The sequence below is a fragment of the Diprion similis genome, chromosome 2 (assembly GCF_021155765.1).
Source record: "Diprion similis isolate iyDipSimi1 chromosome 2, iyDipSimi1.1, whole genome shotgun sequence".
Classification (NCBI taxonomy): domain Eukaryota; kingdom Metazoa; phylum Arthropoda; class Insecta; order Hymenoptera; family Diprionidae; genus Diprion; species Diprion similis.
In genome coordinates this window covers 20,297,027-20,314,527 of record NC_060106.1, presented here as the reverse complement: position 1 = coordinate 20,314,527, position 17,501 = coordinate 20,297,027, and the positions used below count along the sequence as shown (strand labels likewise).

General features: G+C 40.1%; 2 protein-coding genes across 2 annotated transcripts; one reads left to right on the top strand and one right to left on the bottom strand.

The window, feature by feature from the left end:
• Positions 1–228: 228 nt before the first annotated feature.
• On the bottom strand, positions 229–14,266 carry LOC124416051 (cactin). The gene is made up of 12 exons (XM_046896885.1): positions 13,894–14,266; positions 12,885–13,708; positions 12,589–12,765; positions 12,301–12,508; positions 11,718–12,216; positions 10,444–10,454; positions 8,556–9,471; positions 4,547–4,666; positions 4,345–4,434; positions 4,010–4,279; positions 3,042–3,219; positions 229–574 (listed from the first exon to the last, which is right to left on the bottom strand). Exons 1-12 carry the CDS (start codon positions 14,139–14,141, stop codon positions 381–383), a joined length of 3,735 nt encoding a protein of 1,244 aa, XP_046752841.1. The 5' UTR covers positions 14,142–14,266; the 3' UTR covers positions 229–380.
• Positions 14,267–14,652: 386 nt separating this feature from the next.
• LOC124416050 (cyclin-dependent kinases regulatory subunit) lies at positions 14,653–16,790 on the top strand. The gene is made up of 3 exons (XM_046896884.1): positions 14,653–14,891; positions 15,112–15,239; positions 16,204–16,790. The coding sequence occupies exons 1-3, from the start codon at positions 14,833–14,835 to the stop codon at positions 16,257–16,259; spliced, it is 243 nt and encodes an 80-aa protein (XP_046752840.1). The 5' UTR covers positions 14,653–14,832; the 3' UTR covers positions 16,260–16,790.
• The last annotated feature ends 711 nt before the right edge of the window (positions 16,791–17,501 follow it).

The following is a 17,501-nucleotide window of genomic DNA, read 5'->3' as shown; positions in this document are numbered from 1 at the left end:
ATATTCGTTTCACGTTCAATGCGTCACTCGTACGTCGTCGTGTCGCAGTTACCATCTCCCGGCTTGGCTTACACTGCATTTACGCTGCAATCTGTATGATCTGCATCCAACGCACCGTTTTGTAATATTGTGCAACAATATTCTTATCTCTTTTCACTACATTTGGTATGCATCGACATACAGGATGGTCACAATGGACCCCGTGTTCTTACGACTCTTATATATATGTATAGTATAAATGTTTATCGTCTTCGACTAACGTGATTACATATATTTGTCTGAAACGATTATGTACTAGCATAAATATTCAAATTCTGATATTAATTGTAAGTATATAAGCGCATTAGTGAACTGAAATAAATATAATATGCATCTCTTCTTCATTTCCTTCTTGTTTTTACTCCTACTAAACGTCGGATCCTCTTTTTATAGTAGGAACCATTGCAGTGCGGTTCGTGTTTGAGTAAAGCGTCATTTCTGAAGGTTCTTCCACAAGTTCGACACGGCTTCAACGAATTAAGATGATTTTCCCATATCCTATGAAATGTTGCGATAAAATCGCAATCGCCTTCGGCTGAAAATAAAAATATTCATCTGTAGCCTATACAAAATAACGTCAGGGATTCTCATAGAAATGACAAATAGTTATTCAAACAAATAATTTTTTTTTCTGTAAAGATATATGTTATATATTTTTTGAATTCAATACATTATGCGTGTGTACATAAGCGGTTAATAAATATTCATACAATTGTGATTGAATTTAAAAAAGTGGATGTAAAATAAACTATGTTAAACACATTCAACAGGTGTAAAAAGTAAAGATTTATTCCCATCGAGCTTTGCGAATTCGTCTAATTACGTACGCACATAATATACACTTTGCGTGAAAATACTATTTCTATTTTTCTTCTTGTTAATGATTTTTCAATTTTTTTTCTTCGTTACTTTTTTTTAGTAGCTTAATTCTCCTTCTCACCGTGCAGAGTTATGTGTATTAAAACTCTGTGCTTTATATCGTCTATATATGTATCACTCAAAATATTGTGATCATCACCCTTTTCCATTCCTGGACTCATTAATATCTGAACGATCCGATCATGCCAAATGTAGAAACAAAATAACACAGAGCAAATTCTGGCCGTTACTTGCGGATGCCACAAATTATTTCAATGCAGTGATGTTACTTTATAACTGCATCACACGGGATGATCATGTGTATAACAAAGTTGCTTACACTGATTACTATTAAATGTAAAAACAGCTAACTCTCGAGGGTGTTAAAGTGCGCGTTTTGAAAAATTCAAGGTAACCGGAATTAGTTTCGGAGACGTCGTAGAGTCGAAGGATCACAGTTGCAGCGGCAATCATTCTTCGGTGTTTTGAATTTTCCCGCCATCGCCGCACCTCAGCCTGCCTTGTGTTATACGGCTAGAAGGTGTTATGCCTATGTCGAGGTGTATATGTATGTACATTGTACAGTAAAGAATAGCAGATTTAGTGAAGAAATTCAACGGGTCCCTTTGCAGCCACGTTCGTGAACGGCGACACGGTCCGGATTAAAGGTCCGTCCGCACCGTTTACAAGGGACCAGCTGTCCCAGGTGGGATCGCCAGTTCGCTTCCGCTGTAGCTGCGTAATCGATCATCTTTACCCCGGCTTCATCATCTGGAAATAAAAATTCAACCCTACTTACATCCCTACTAGCGGTTTACTTTTCTGCGTATTTCACCACTTCTGACTGTCCCAGTCTGATGGTAGCTCCACATGCTAAAAGATCTGCAGTATTCGCCATATCTAATTTAGGTGCGAACGTTCAAAAGGACTCTGCAGCTACGTCAGGAATTTCAAACCAATACGATCAATATTGGATTGGGTATCGAGGAGCGAAACGCATTTAACTGAAACTAAACTACTCGAATATTATGATTACTAGAGAAGTGGGTGTGAGCTGGGAAGAATTTGAATTTAAAACAAAGAATCTATACGTACAGTTAAGAGGTTTATCAGAAATTTTTCGATTTTTAAGGAAAGAAATAACTGCCACTCAACAGCAATTTAAAAGCAAATAATCGTACCTAGAGGCAACGCAACGAGCTGAAACAGTAGGGGACGGCTGCTTTTGGGGTAAATAATCGATCCCGCAGGTAATGGGCAATGGTCGCAGCGGAATGAAAGAGAGAGAGGAGAATGTCGTTGACCTGGGATACATAGTTATACCTGCGAGTGAGCTCCACTGATATTTACCTAGAACGTTACTTCTGATTTGGTATAAAGAGGGGGACTCCGATGAAATTTCGATAACACCGAGTTTTTCCTATTCCAAATGACTAAGAAGGATGTGATGAAAAATTCCTTCCAACAAGATTTAGATTGTGGTAATATATGTTCTAAAAAAAAAATTCAATCTTCTGCGATGCGCGTGTACGCGCAAAGAATTTTTGGCGGAGCGCTGAAAATTATGTTCCTTGTAAAATTCTCGTTGTGCGCGTAAACTGTCATCGCAGAAGATTGAAATTTTTCTTCACAACATATTCTACCATAATCTACATCTTGTTCGAAGGAAACTTTGATCACATTTTCTTTACTCAATTTAAAAACGAAAAATCCGCTATTATCAAAATCTCACCGGAGTCCCCCCATAATGGTACAATTGATATTGTCAAAAATTACACTACCTGACAGCGGTTACAGTATCGCGCGAATAGGCCTTCATCAACAACCTGTGACAGGATTTGAGCAAATGTTAATTGAGGACATTTGAAAAACGGAAACTTCGAAATCGAAATTTTCTAATGCCACGCAATCCTTAGAGGCTGTCCATAAACCTAGCAACTAGATTGAGGGGGGGGTCAAAAGTGTCAAAAATAGAGCTACGTAGTTTAAGGACAGCCCCTTAAATATCAGTTTGTGGGAATAAGAATAAAATCTACGCAACAGAAGTATACTTTCGACTGCTTGAACGCCATTAACGATGACAAGAAAGCACTTGGATCGCTATAACCTTGACCTATTTGCGGAACCATAAGAATTATACTCACAAGTAAACACGATATCCGGCTTTTCTGGTTGTTCTCTGCGCTGACTAGGGGGTAGCTTATCGTTTTCTATGTTCCATTTCCTAAGGCACTGTGGTTCATGGATGGCGATACTGGTAGAGCCGAAGTCTCTGCCACATATGTAACACGTGACAGTTTTCTTCTGCGAGATAGGAGCGTCCTGTGACATAATTAAAAGGTATAATATAGTTGATTTTTCACTATTTGCTGCAGTCACACTGAGCAGAGTGGAGAGAATTATCGCGTTATGTCGGCCGTTTTGTCCTGTGGTTTAATTGAAACTGCAGCAATTGTTCCCATTCGCATGAAACTGTGCACGCAGTAATCAATAAACATACATGAATCATTAAATCCTGGAATAATAAAGCTGTTTTTATAAGCCTTAAGAAATCAATACCATGTCCACAGTGCTTACTGGCTTCCTAAGCAAAGTGTATAGATCAAAGTTTGTCGATGCGAGTTCTTTTTCTTTAACTGTACGGCTCGTGAATAGAAGCAGACGGAAGCGGGTTACTTTCTATTCAATTATCCAGAAATCAGGCCGTTGCCTAATATCAGCAGAAAAAGAAACGAAAACTGGCCGGAAATCATGTCCCGGAAATGATTTGCCAAATCTTTTTGAAATTAAAAAATTGATCCACTCCTGCTTGCCCCTGCATCAAAAGTTTTTTGCTAAGCTTCTGGGCTTTCACGTATCGGAAGCCCCTTTGTTTATTTTCATTCCGAATTTATCGAAGGCGAAATACGGTGGCTACACACAATTGGTTACATACAGGACAAATAACAGATAATATAACAAAGTTCATGTCACACTTATACATCTATATATGACATACAGTATGTGATATCACAGGTGTAAGGAGAATACTTCTAGTCTTTTCATGCTGTTTCTGCGCGAACGGGGACCAAAATTAGCGAATCGAACTGTCCCTGCAGCCTCCTTGACTCACCGGAGATGAGCTCGAAGAAGTCGGGGGTTGTTCCTTCTTGCGCTGCGGTGGAGGCCGGCCTTCGTTTTCCACTTGCCAACGCTTCAGGCACTGAGGTTCGTGGATCTTTATGCTCCTGGTTCCGAAACTGCGACCGCATATGTTGCAATATACCATCGGTGAATCCCTCGGGAGGGACGTGCTAATTGCGGGCGACGCAGCCGGAGGTCCTGCAGCCTGTCGATCTGGTCGAATTCGTTCCTCAGGTTCATCTTTTTGCGCCGGAGGCTGCTGGATAAAAGGACGCGTTTCAACTTTGGAATGCAAAATATATATAAACTATACACGGTGTATACCTTCTTTTGCACTTTGCAACTCTTCTGGTGTACCGGCAAACGGTCTGGTAAAAATGTCCGTCCGCAACGGGAGCAGGGAAGCAACTGAGCCTACAAAAGTATGTTTAAGTTAATGTTACAGAAGAGTTATTGACGAGTTTTTTTTGAGTCGGATGAAATTGCAAATATGAAGTTATGCACGGAAATCACCCCGTCAAATCACCTGGCTTTGTTCCCACGCGACTTTGTTCCAATCCTGATGACCCGGTTGAGTTTGGGGTCTTTTCGGGGGTCCAGAACGTCTCTGCGATGGTGGTAAGGCATTGTTCTCTCTTTCCCATTTCTGAAAAGTAGATTCGAATGTGAGATATCGCTTGTGTTCGCAGTTGACGATCGTAAATGGTAATAAATATTGTCATTGCGTGATCACAATTGAAGCACGTCGTGATTCGTCATGCATCCCTTGCGAGCTCAAGAATGTAGAACAGCTATGATACAAGAATAGATCAACGGTATGTATGAATTAGCATGCCCATTAATTCTGACCAACTGTTGCTCGCAAATTCATATGGGATTAATTATACGGGCTCCTGACAATGGATATATCATCGAATATCTGAGCACAGTACTTCGGCTATATCATCGGTGGTGTCCTCTACCGATGTACTGACCAGGTCTGTCCATGAATTTACATGACTTGGCACCCTAGACCTTTGGATTCAGGTTAAATAGGTCCGTAATAGGAATTAATCCCAGAGCCTCGACAGGCACCTTGAGCTCCTTGTCGAGCAAGCACGCCAAGCTCTGCAAGCTTGGCACTGGTTACATGGGCTCGAACTTTCAGGAAAAACTTACATCATGTTATTTAATTTGAGTCTTGTGGGTCACTGTGACCTGAATAATTGAAATTAAGTTTGATCGAGGGAGACGTGATGTGGATGGAAAATGAGAGGAGCCTTTATTTGAAAAAGGATTGCATAAGGACTCGGGCTCGTCTGTCTAACAAGGATTATACATTTGTGTGAACGTTTTCAGGGCCCAACAGATCCACAGACTGCGTCTTCGGTGGTGAAACCCTTCAAGATTTTTTTCTTGAATTTCATTTTGAGACCGATGAAGCTCTTGCAGAGGGTGAAACTTTCGTCTCCCACTTTTTCCGAGGTCTGATAAGCGATGTACGTGCTTGACGAAATGAAAATTCAGGAGTCAACAATGTCAATCCTTAATCAGCCTGCAGAGCGATTAGAACCGTGGTTTCTTGGTGTGCTCCATTTTTTTCAGGTAATTATTATACGATACGCATTCATTTCGCAATGAATGACTGCAGGTCATGCAGTATTTCCAACCTTGAGGCCTTAGCCACACGCAAAGCGGTGAATTAACGAGTGATTTCTGATACACCTGGTCGTTTAATCTTATCTTCGTATTCATTTTATCGAAAATCTTAGTGCGTCCGATGCTGCCTAACTCAAAATTGCTTTTCATGTTACAATTTCCGTTTCTAGTGTTTCTAATCTTAAAATGTAGGATTTTTATGACTCCGAAAGTTATCGAGTTACCTGTGATATCCAAAAAACTTAAGAAGTCAAAGCTATAGTACATAATAACATTAAATTAGAGCAGTGCAGTTAATTCTGCTTCACTATAGATATTTAGTCTGTATCAAAGGTCCTTCTAATACTAATATATTTACAAAATAAAAATCGCAGCAGTTTCGTTACGTGTATACAAAATCAATATACACCGCGACGTCATCCGTGCGAATTAACACAAGTATTAAGCAAACTTTACACTTTTCCGTCTAAGGTGGTTATATGTTAGCGTTGTTGTACATGTATAGTAGAAGTTTAAAAAATGTCGGTCCACGGTCTGAAGTAATTTATTATGATAACTCAGGTTTGCAATGATCCCACAATTCGAACTGCTCTAACCATAACACAGTGATCCTTCGTTTATTATAAATATTGTATTCTGAGCTCGAGGTGAATTTGACGTACTTATAATATTTATATACTAGGGTGGCTAATTTTTAAACTTTTTTTTCCAACCTGCTCATCAAAAAATTGTTGACAAACATTGAAAAAAAAAATTATTGTAAAACCTGGAGGAGGTGAGAAAATATTTAGAGGTCGTTACCAATTATTGAAATATTTTTTATTCATTTTTATGTCTACACCTTACCACCCTATTATATACTTATACTTATAATATATACCTATAATAATCTAACGAAAATATTGATCGCTATATATAGAGTCGCGTCGCATAAGCGCGAGTAAAGTAGAACATATATTATTCATGGTCCGTTATCAGGCGAGGGAAAAATGACAAGAGTTAATGTAGTGAGATAGGACCATTCTTATTTATTTATTTATTTTTTTTTTTTTTTTTTTTTTGGTGAAGAAAAAATACCGCACGCGATCACGATGTACCATCGACTGTCTGCAAACGATCCATATAAACACGTATAATACGTGTGGCCACGTGAAACCGAGCGGAGTTTGATGTTGAACGAATAAGGCGCGGTTTCAATGCCACGGTTCGCGAATTACCGTAATCACAATCTAGCGCCCGACCCAGTGGATATTTTGAGTAGCATTCGTCATTCATTACATCTTACATCGTTTTAACCTCCGCTCGGATGAATCCGATTAACTTTATGTATCTACCAGAGACAGAATTCTATACATTTGCACGCCCAACTTATGCCCGTAGTAATGCCTATTTATAATTCTGCGGATATATATGAGCATCGATTTTTCTATTGTATAAGACTCATATCAGCAATAAGAGTGACGCGATATGTACGAGGACTGAAACAAAAAGTTGTTTGCTTATAATGCGTTGTGTGAGTAGCGCGGAGGAAGAGCCGATGGATTTTAGCCTTTGGCAATATTCTACGGTTTAGGACCCGAAATTTCATTCCAACATGATTTTCTTTTAGTTTGTGAAATTCGTTGAATTATTTTATTAGGCATAAATTTTATATTTTTGTATTCATTTTATGGTTTTAACTTTCCCACGTCATATATAATTCACACCTTCCCAAGTTCATGGTCACTTTCAGCTCTGTTAGTGGTTTTGCAAGATATGTATTCGTGATTAGTCACGGGTTATCATTCTTATCACCTTCAATCCAACGGTGCATGTCGTATCAATATTTACATTTAGCGTATACGAGTATTTCCTACTATATATATATATATATATATATATATATATATATATATATATATATATATATATATATATCTTACAATCTATAGCCTTAGTGTTTTAACAAGAGCATAAAAAGTATGCATACTTTATCTAAAATGGTGAACTCATTTTTATCAACATATTTTTGCAACTGATATTTTTAATTTTTGATATAAGCGGTCTGAATTTTTTATGCATATAAGCAATATGCAACAGCTGCGAACCATTCTCAGATATACACCACGTCTAACAATAAGTCTAAGTATTTTGTTGTTCCAACTTACGTAGAGTTATTTTCTTGCGGTTTTATCACAAATTAGAATTAATTAACAAAGTTGATCGAGAACTCGATACAACACAACAATCACGATAGTAGGCACGAGAGGGTGGAGACCAGTCCTCAATTCACACCTCGCTTTTTCAAGAATTTGCTTCGGTCCTGTTCTCAGAGAAAACCCTACTTATTTTATCATTTTATCAGCTCACGGACTGATAAAGTCATTTTCACTAATTAGTTTGTGTAATAATTATAGCCATCATGTACTTTGACGTAATAATTGAATCGTAGGATACTGAAAACGGCGGCCGAATATCTGGTGCTCAGCTCACAAAGAAACAGAAAAAGTTTTCGTACACAAATGCGAAACTAGTTATCGATCAATTCACAATGAGTTGGAAAAATGTTTTATCAAAGAGAATTGAATGCCTGATTGATGATAGAATAATAATATTAACCCTTCGTTGGCCTCCTATATTTTCACTAAAGCCGTTGGCTACATAGAAAGAATTAGTCCTGGACTGTTTTTACTCACTTAGGGGTGAGCAAGAATTCTAAAAAAATTTAGGTAACTAATTTGAGGTTTCTTTTTGATATTCCGATAGTCAGAATAGTAAAACATTTAGTCATGAGGTGAATAAAAATTAATAAACAATAAGAAAGCGACCATTTCAAAGGGTAAGAGTGACTGGAAGAATTTTTCCTAGGTCGCGAACGAAAGGTTAAAAATCGAAACGTTCAGTATTATAACTCTTACCTCCAGACATTTCGGCTCGTGAATGGGAAAGCTAGCGGTGCCAAATTCCCGGCTGCAAATGTAGCACGTAACAGATCTCGGTCCTCGTTTAGGCGAAGGATGTGCTGCAGGCACGGTGGTAGAGGGTTGCACGGGCAGGACGTTACCCTGAGTGTCTTTTTGATCCTGAACGGATTGCCGCGAGTTCTTTGTCGTCTCGCTCTTTCGTTTCTCGCTTCGAAAGTTGAGAGCAACGGGCTTCTGAACGCTCTTCGGCACGGCGTTGACCTTGGCCTTGTGGTTGGCGTTGCTGTCGCGAACCTTGACCGTGGCGATGGCGGGTTTTGCCGGGTGGCTGTGGAACCGTTCTGGTTGATCGGACCTGCCGCAGGTTTTGCAGGGTTCCGGAGCGATGCGCGCGGGCCCCGTGAAGAGCTCGACGTCCGACTTGAGCGACGTCTTCGACGATTTCCGCTTCGATATCGCCAGGACGGGGATCTTCGGCGTGAGGTTTCCGGGCGCGGCGGATCGCCGATTGTTGTTGTCGTCGGCGGTGATCCGTTTGCCGATCGCCAGTTGGCTCTGTTTCTTCATCGCGTCGATCAGCGAAGTGTCTCGTCCGTCGCAAGCCTCGGAGTCCGTCAGGGGCTCGAAGCTCCGCCGCTTTTGCCTGACCAGCGATATTATCCCGGAGTTCGACGGCGTCGCGACGCTCGATCTGTCCGATCGGTACTCCCTCCTCGATCCGGGCGGATTGACGTTTAGGCTCTGCCTGCGCCGCTCGACTCCCACGCCGGCGTGCATAAGCTGAATATGCGTCATCGAGTCGCAGAGGAGTTCCTTGCTCAGCATCGACATATCGAGCTTGTCGATCAGCCGGGGATCCAGGAAGCTCGGCTCCTCGAGGTTCGCCGTCTTGGGCCGCTCGAGGGAGGAGCTGGAGCCCGTCGACGAGCTCTTCTTCAGTTTGGGGGGCCAGGTGTTGGCGTTGCTTCCGGTTGACTTGGGCTTCGATCGGGGGGCGGGTCGTGAGGTCGTCTCATTTCCGGTGTAACCGTCGAACACGTGAAGGTCGTCTTTTGTCACGAGGAAGGTTTTTTCCGAAAGGAATTCGGACGGCCCGTTCCGGTTCTTCCACCTCATTTTCTCCCCCTGCAGCGGTAAATATCCGAGATTACCGTTCTCCGAGCAGATCGAAGCCTCCGAATTCTTTCCCCGAGTTATAGAACCGGAGTTGAAATTCTCCGGCTCCAGCTTAACGGCGGATCCGGCATTCAGACGTTTAATTATCAAGTCACGTGCATTGCGCAGATTTTCCCGCTGCGTCGACGGCGATGATCGTTTCTCGTTTCGGGAATTCGTGGTTACAAAGATTCGCTGTATCCCCTCTGGGCCCCGTTAATATACCTTCATCCTCATCGGTAACACACACGCCAGCCCCAAACTCTGTTATATTTTGCTCCAACCCTCCTCACCCTGCGGTTATTTCTACCGAGATTTTTCGCGCAAAGACATTCGGCTTCTTGTATTTAGTTTATAGATTGACAGCTTCGCACACTTTTGTCTTTTGTCATTTATAAATTATTGTACGAGCCGTCTCAGCTAATCGGTGGCGATGACTTTCGGTATTTGCATGCGTAAGGAAAACGGCGCAGCACCTAATTCATAATATATCGACTAGGTACTTTTATTTGAATTAATATTATCTCCGGTAACTTTTCGATCAATTCAATTTTCTCGAATCGTTTTCAGTACGATTTAATTTCAGATGCGGCTGGATTAGGATTCCTTAACAGCGAAAACGTTCAAGTTTTACCTTTTAGAGTCTATGTATCATTATTTAGTACTCTTATAGCAGTGATCAAACTTATTTCTTCACTTTACTTTTCTATATTATTATCGAGTATACTTATTTCTTTTCTCTCTTAATTAGACTAGGAGAGAACTTGGAATTTCTTGGAAAAGTTACAACAATCCGAGGCTTCTTCAGAGGTAAAATTGTGCGCTTACGATCAGCACGACTGTTGTGCAGGTGCGTCACGCGTGGACTGAGTCTGCCGCTTTTACCTGGGAGTTGGAGCTGCTTGATGTGGGGAAAATTGATGCGGTCGCCCCGAGAGGCCTGGTACACACCTTCACGCCACGACGATTGTGGTCGTGCAGGCGTTGATCGATCCAACGACGACTATTAACAAACGTTTTTATCGTTCGTGTGCTGAATTTGACACTGGGTACGTTAACGCGAGTGTATTCGGAATAGCCGGGACGCTTTTGACCCGGCGAGCGGTAACAAAGCCTTCCATTGGATCACGCGGCCTCGGCCCAAATTTTGCCGTCAAATAATATAAAAGTTGAAAAGAAACGTATCATTATTGATACATCAAGTATTGTGAAGGCGGCCGAATTTCAGCCAGGAATAATATTTATTCTTACACAAAGTCTGCGTCCCGTTTCTGTTTCACAGAAAGAATATGGAACAAGTAACGAGATGTTGTTCGGTTATTCATGTTTGAACATTTAGATCTTTTTAATCAACGATGTAAGCATTGGTATCCTGATAAATATGGTTCTAAATACTACAAGCAAACTTTTTCAATCAGTTATCTTTGATTTATGAATATTCATTACTGTTACCAAACATCCCGTACGAATTGAGCAACGGAGTTTGCGTAGCTTGTGAGCGGTGATAACATTTCTGAATGCGGGTATGTTGTACAATATAAAACAAATGGGTCATTAGGTTGACTTGAAAAAACACGAGGGTTGAATCTATCTTTTCGCAATATGCATAATTAATATACTGAATACTAAGATAAATTACGTGTATATGTACAATGTGTTCGAAAACACGGAACTGAAATTTTTCGTTTTCACAATTATCAGTCAAAAGACTTTCGCTGTGGATTTTTCATCTTCGGTAACGGTATCTCTTAAAGTGGAACCACAGCTGGAATATGTTGTTGTGAAATTGGCAGCGAAATCCGCGCTTGTAAGAGTACTCCCACTCTCTGTTAACTATCTTGAAAGCTATGTCTTCGTAAGGCGGTCCAGCGTGAAACCTCAAATTTGCAAAGTCCTTGTTGTCTGTACACGGCGTCTGGAAAGCATGGTAAACATCAGTTAGTCCATGATTAAAACAGAGTGGTTTATCAATTTACTTCACCCAACAAAACAAATAGTCACCAAGAAATATTCCGGCGTTGTGTTCTTGTCGATCAGATCTGGATAAAAAATATTGAATTTGTAACCCTGGACGATCTTTGGTGGCGGATTGTCCATGTCGTAGTGTGTTTGGTTGTATTTGTTCCATTCGAAACCTGTGTGGACCCTGTTGAAATACCTTGGCTTTCTGGGCCTGTATTTGTCAGACCAAAGGTAGATTTGCGCTTCAAGGGAAGATTCAACGCTGAACTGGGCCTCGTCAGCTCCCATGTTCTTCCGAGCCTCTCTGTGCATCGCCTGTTCTTCCGCACTAATTACGTTTTGAACCTTCCGCCCGGTGTTTAGAACTTGACTTCTAGCAAACTCTAAACGTTGACTGTCTTCTTCTTCCAGAGTTACCAGCGTCCCCGGCTCTAGCTGCGATTGCGTCATATACTTTGGAGAGTAACCACCTGACTCATAATCATTGAAAGATTCAGACAGCATGTCGTCAGCAGCACTTTGGTTCTCAGCTTCAGCTCTGGAAATATTAAAATAGTGTTCAGAATTCGATTCATTGATCTATTAGCGAATTGCCAATATCTAGCCTGTTAAAATCACTTACTCAGATTCACTTTCATCACTATTTTCTGCAGCTGCAGTCACACTTGTCGAAGGCTGCTCATCTTGTTTGTTGGAATGTTCGCTGGGGGCTACGGAATCGCCAGCTTCACTTTCGGTCTTTACTACTCCTTGCTCTGCCTTTAGGACCTCCAATTTCTTTCGCAAATTTTCTTGATGACGATCCCGCAATCTTGCTCTAGCCATGTGAGCTGTTATTTTGATATCAAAGTTAGTAGAGTTTTATTGTTATAATGAGTAGGCAATAGCAGGGCAATAAATAGAAACTCACCTTTAAGCTGTGAGAGAAGACTTTCCCAATAACCGATATCGACACCCTCAGGCTTTCCGATAATTTTGGATTCTATTTGAAGCTGCAAGGCTTCTAGTTGCGTTGCAGTTTTTCCTTTGAATACAGCAGTCACATCCTTAGCAACCGATGCATGGATGCCTTCTCTTCTGCCGATAGCTGTAAAAATTTAAGAATAAATATTTTGGAGGAAGTTTGAAAAAGGAAATAAATATACAGTATGTGAGACATGTGTTGATGTAGCGTTCTTCCATACATTACTGAAGCACACGACTTACCAGCTTCGTACTCCGTCCTGTCCATTTTTCTGAGTTTGTGTAGCTCGTCTTCCACGATTACTGTTATATCGTTCCAGTAATCAAGGTTTTTTCCCCTCTCAAGTTCTTTGTATACTTTAATATCTTCAATAAGGTCTTCCAAGTCTTTAATTTGGAGTCCTCTCAGGTACGTGTAAGGCTCGTGCATTTCAACAGCGTCGACTTCCTCCTCAGCACTAATGTACTTGGCCAGGAGATCGATTGGCTTAGCCCGACCATCTTGAATTCTAATTCTAGACCTGAGTCTCGCTTGCTCTAAGTGAAACTGATCCTCTTGCCTTGCCCACTGTTCTAGTTGCGCAGCCTCTTTTCCTCTCTGAAGTAGTGCCATTTCTTCCTCACGTTGCTGCCTCTCCAGTTCTCTTTCTTGTCTCCTTTTCTTCACTTTCTCCAACTCACGTTTATTCTCTTCCTGCTTGTGTCGGTTTCGGGCCTCCAGTTCCTCTCTGCTGACCCCAATTAGACCTTCTTTTTCCAGTTTCTTGGACCAAACGAATGTGGATAATAAGTTTCCGTCTCCAAAAGGATTATCCGTATTCGTATAGTGAAGATAATCATTGTCCCATCCCATGCGCTCTTTTCTCTTGCGCTCTTTTGCTTCTTTTTTCCTTAAGCGTCGTAGTCTCTTTTCTTCTGGGGTCTCTGTTGCTTTCAACATTTCTTTCTGATTCCTCCGCTCCTCATCCTGTTTTTTTCGTTGCTTTTGTAATTTTTCCAACAGCTTTGTTGAGTCTGCCGAGGAGGTCGAGGCATCTGACGAGTCGCTCGACGAGGAAGACGGAGTTCTGGAAGTGAATGTAAATATTAAAATATTGGTGAAATCACATGTGACGAGTTATCTGACATTTGTGGTAAGGTCAGAGACCTCACGAAAACAAGGTGGGTAAGTAGGATACGAGTAAAGTGAATCGTTGAAAGACTGCGGAAAATAGAGATGAGGTAACCTCAAAATTTGTTAACATGTTCTTACCTTTTGCGGTTTTTGTGTTTCAACGACTTCTTCCGCTTGGGGGATTCGGACCGTTTCTTCTTTTTCGATTTCTTTTTCGAAGGATCGTCTTTTTTCACAGATTTATGCCTGGATTTCGATTCCTTTCTCGAACTACGTTCCCCATCGCTAGTGTATTCACTTCGTCTAAATCTTTCTACAGACCTTTTTCGTGATCTGTCGTTCGATTTTGAGATGTGTTGGTCATTTCCACGCGAATATTTCTCCATTTCAGTCGATAACAGTAATAAATAAACAATTTATGTATCGTTAATCGTGAAACAGGTTAAAGCAAGGAAATGAGGTTAAGGTAGGACTGCGATACAATCACGGCATACAATATATGACGTTAGACATACGTTCGGAAACTACATCGAGTATCAAGCAAAAATCTGCAATTTACGAACGCTACAATCACGGCATACAATGAATATATGACGTTAGACATGCGTTCGGAAACTACAGCGAGTATCAAGCAAAAATCTGCAATTTACGAACGCAATCAGGAAGAGTTGAATGCCGAGAAGCTTTTTTCTTGCGTTACGACTGCGGCTTGAGGTTTACGGACAGCTGATTCCGGTCAAATTAAAATCGCAATTAAGAATTAATACGGTTTTTTAAATAAACGCGATAACTTTCCAGAGAAGATTAATTCTTAAAACTAACTTACGGGTTGAAAATCGTACTTTTTCAACTGAAATAAAATCACCTCAAACAGTCAATGTCGAACAAGTCCTCCCCCCCACTCGCCTCGCCTGCCGACAATCCGACATCCGTTAAATTTCAAATGAAACAGCATACACGCCGTCAAGCAAGGTTTTCTCCTAATCCTCGAAGAGTGAGTCGCGATTCGAGCGAGGTTTTCCTTGAATTTAGTAATCCGTAAAGCGGGTATCTGTGCCTAGTTGTAAGTGAATAATAATGGCGCGCAACAATATCTACTATTCGGACAAATATTACGACGACAAATACGAATACAGGTTGGTCCTTTCATTTCTCATCGATACCCCGTCTATCCTTTTGTTTGGATTTCGTTTGGCTCGAGCACTCGACGTTGGTGTATCGCCGAATAGACACCTACGGACGTTCAATTCTCTCCCACTCTCATCCATGCATTCTCCCAATTATCTGTCCCTCTCGACGCTTGTTGTGCTGAAATCAGTGCCGAATATTCCGTATGTACATTTATTTCTTTTTCAGACACGTCGTCCTGTCCAAGGAGCTCGTGAAATTGGTGCCAAGGACCCATCTCATGTCCGAGCAGGAGTGGAGGGCCATTGGAGTCCAGCAGAGCCAGGGCTGGGTGCATTACATGACTCATCAACCTGGTATGAGACCAAAAAACCACTTTTTGTTCCTCTTCATCTTGTTCCTTTTTGTTAAACATGAGCAAGGCCCCTGTCGTCGTAGCTCCAACACAGCTTCCTGCTCAGTCTTGACGATTATGAATTTACTCAAGTGTGTTTTCTGAAACTGCGAGATTAAAGTTCTTCAAATTTATGGACTGATATTATGTGAATCGTATATAAGTGAGCACATATTTTACCGTCTTTATACTTCCACAATTAATTTTACTCGCTGTAGAGCGTGTGGTATTAATTTTCGAAGTTATCCAGCCTTTTCGCACTTTATTGATGTAAGCTTTATTTTAGGACTGATATTTGACGACTAGTAGATTTAATTCAGTGAAAGATCTGCAGTCTCATTACAGCTGCTTAAATTATTTTTTGGACTGTATGATCAGGTGAAAGCTAAAGTCTACAAAAATTCCTGTTTTACTAGAATCGTTGAAACTTGTATATTTTCCAAATTCGATTCAGTGGGGCAAGTTGAATTGTCATCATATTCTAACAGGAGAGAAATTAATTTTGGGGATTTCCAATGTATGATCTAGTCTTCTGCTCCATTTAAATCCATTTGTGAATAATACTGATCGTGACTTATATTTTCACTGTTGAAATCTCGAGTGACACAGATAACAATGGATAATTACTTTTTATCATTTAATATTGAAATGCTGAATTGGGATGTTTGAAAATCTTAGTTATTTCAAATACTGATGAAGAGGATGGTGACATAATCCCAGAGATTATTAAACTGTTGTAACAAAACAGTTACATTAAAAAATTCTCTCTTCACAGATCAGTTCTTTGAAAAAAAACTTTTTTAGATATAAGTGTCCAATTAGCTGTATGAATACTTCTTTGATTTCTTGTGTTTGTAATGTAGTGAACACAATTCGTTAGCTAATCATGAATGAGACTAATTACAATAAGAAACGTGTTTTTCCAGAGCCACACATCCTGTTATTCAAAAGAAAAATAACTTCACCACCACCGGAGCAGTAATCCGATCGAATTCAGTGTGCCGAGCTGAGCTTGATGTATGGAAACGGGATCATTGTTGTTGTTCAAAATAGCTTACTTCCAGTGAATTCATAGATGGCATCTACTTCAACTGCACATTGCGAATAAAGATGCGCAGAAGCACGCTACTGACATTGATAACGATGAGAAAATATTCAAACAAAAAAGAATCGGAAAAAAAATGCAAAAAAAAAATATTATGTCTAAAAATATCAATGAACGAAAGTAAACGAACGGCAAGTTTCGAAGTGTACTTCTAGGATCCCCCCCTCAACTTGCAAAGAACTGCGTCAATAACAATCCTCGCAACCAAGCTCTTCTTACTCTTTTATTTTACTTCTATGTAATTCTGTCATTCCTTGCAATGACAAAAGAAGTATATTGTAAATATGTCTATAGTGTGTTCTAGTTTGTAATTCTCCGTGCTCAGCATTAACATTTAACTGATATGAAAGCTAAGAACAAACGAGGAAAAGAAGAAGAAAAATGTAACGAAAAAAGAAAACATCAACTTGAAACATCTCTTGCTCGGTCCTGACTGTCTGAATTGATATCTCGAAAAATCCAATCATTACGGCCATCTGCCAGAATGTGACATTTGGATTCACGAGATCACCATCATTGGTTGAGTTGTTTTTAAATATTGGAATATTTTTTTTTTTCATTGTTGTGGCGAGTAATTATCAAGTTCTCGGGTATATAACTATTATTCAATTCAAAAGTCACCCAATTTTGTGACTTATGTGCCTTATTGTTGTTAATCTATTTTCTTATCGTATAATTATCTTGAACTGCAACCCTTTTAATCGACTCGATTTAGAATATATGTATAATTACGTTCATTTAGTTTTTTTTCCAATCTCCTTATAACTAATTACCTATAATTTGGTCCCAGCTAATTAGACTAATAAACTATATGTACCTAACTTTGTCGAATAGATTATTTCTTCAAATGTCAAACCGACGTACCTCCGTTTCGGATATAGACGATAGTAATATTTTATTCGTAAGATTAAGTATCACGTAACGTAAGAAATTCGAGTGTAGCCTGTGGAAATCGATTTGAAATAAAGGAAATTATCGTAAATTCTTTCGCGCAAATTTAATTCACGGTAATTTTCTACATTAATTTCAAATCGTCGAGGGAATGCTTTCGAATTTCCAATGTATCATTATGGTGTTTGACTAACTTCTTAATAATATTTTTTCTTTTTTTTTTTTTCT

Excerpts from the sequence above, each read along its gene's own strand:
- LOC124416050 (XM_046896884.1), top strand. The coding sequence starts at position 14,833 with ATGGCGCGCAACAATATCTACTATTCGGACAAATATTACGACGACAAA. Across the intron at positions 14,892-15,111 it reads GACGACAAATACGAATACAG|ACACGTCGTCCTGTCCAAGG; the intron begins GTTGGTCCTTTC and ends TTTCTTTTTCAG. Across the intron at positions 15,240-16,203 it reads TTACATGACTCATCAACCTG|AGCCACACATCCTGTTATTC; the intron begins GTATGAGACCAA and ends GTGTTTTTCCAG.
- LOC124416051 (XM_046896885.1), bottom strand. The coding sequence starts at position 14,141 with ATGGAGAAATATTCGCGTGGAAATGACCAACACATCTCAAAATCGAAC. Across the intron at positions 3,220-4,009 it reads CTTCTTCGAGCTCATCTCCG|GACGCTCCTATCTCGCAGAA; the intron begins GTGAGTCAAGGA and ends ATTATGTCACAG. Across the intron at positions 575-3,041 it reads GCCGGATATCGTGTTTACTT|CCGAAGGCGATTGCGATTTT; the intron begins GTGAGTATAATT and ends TTTTATTTTCAG.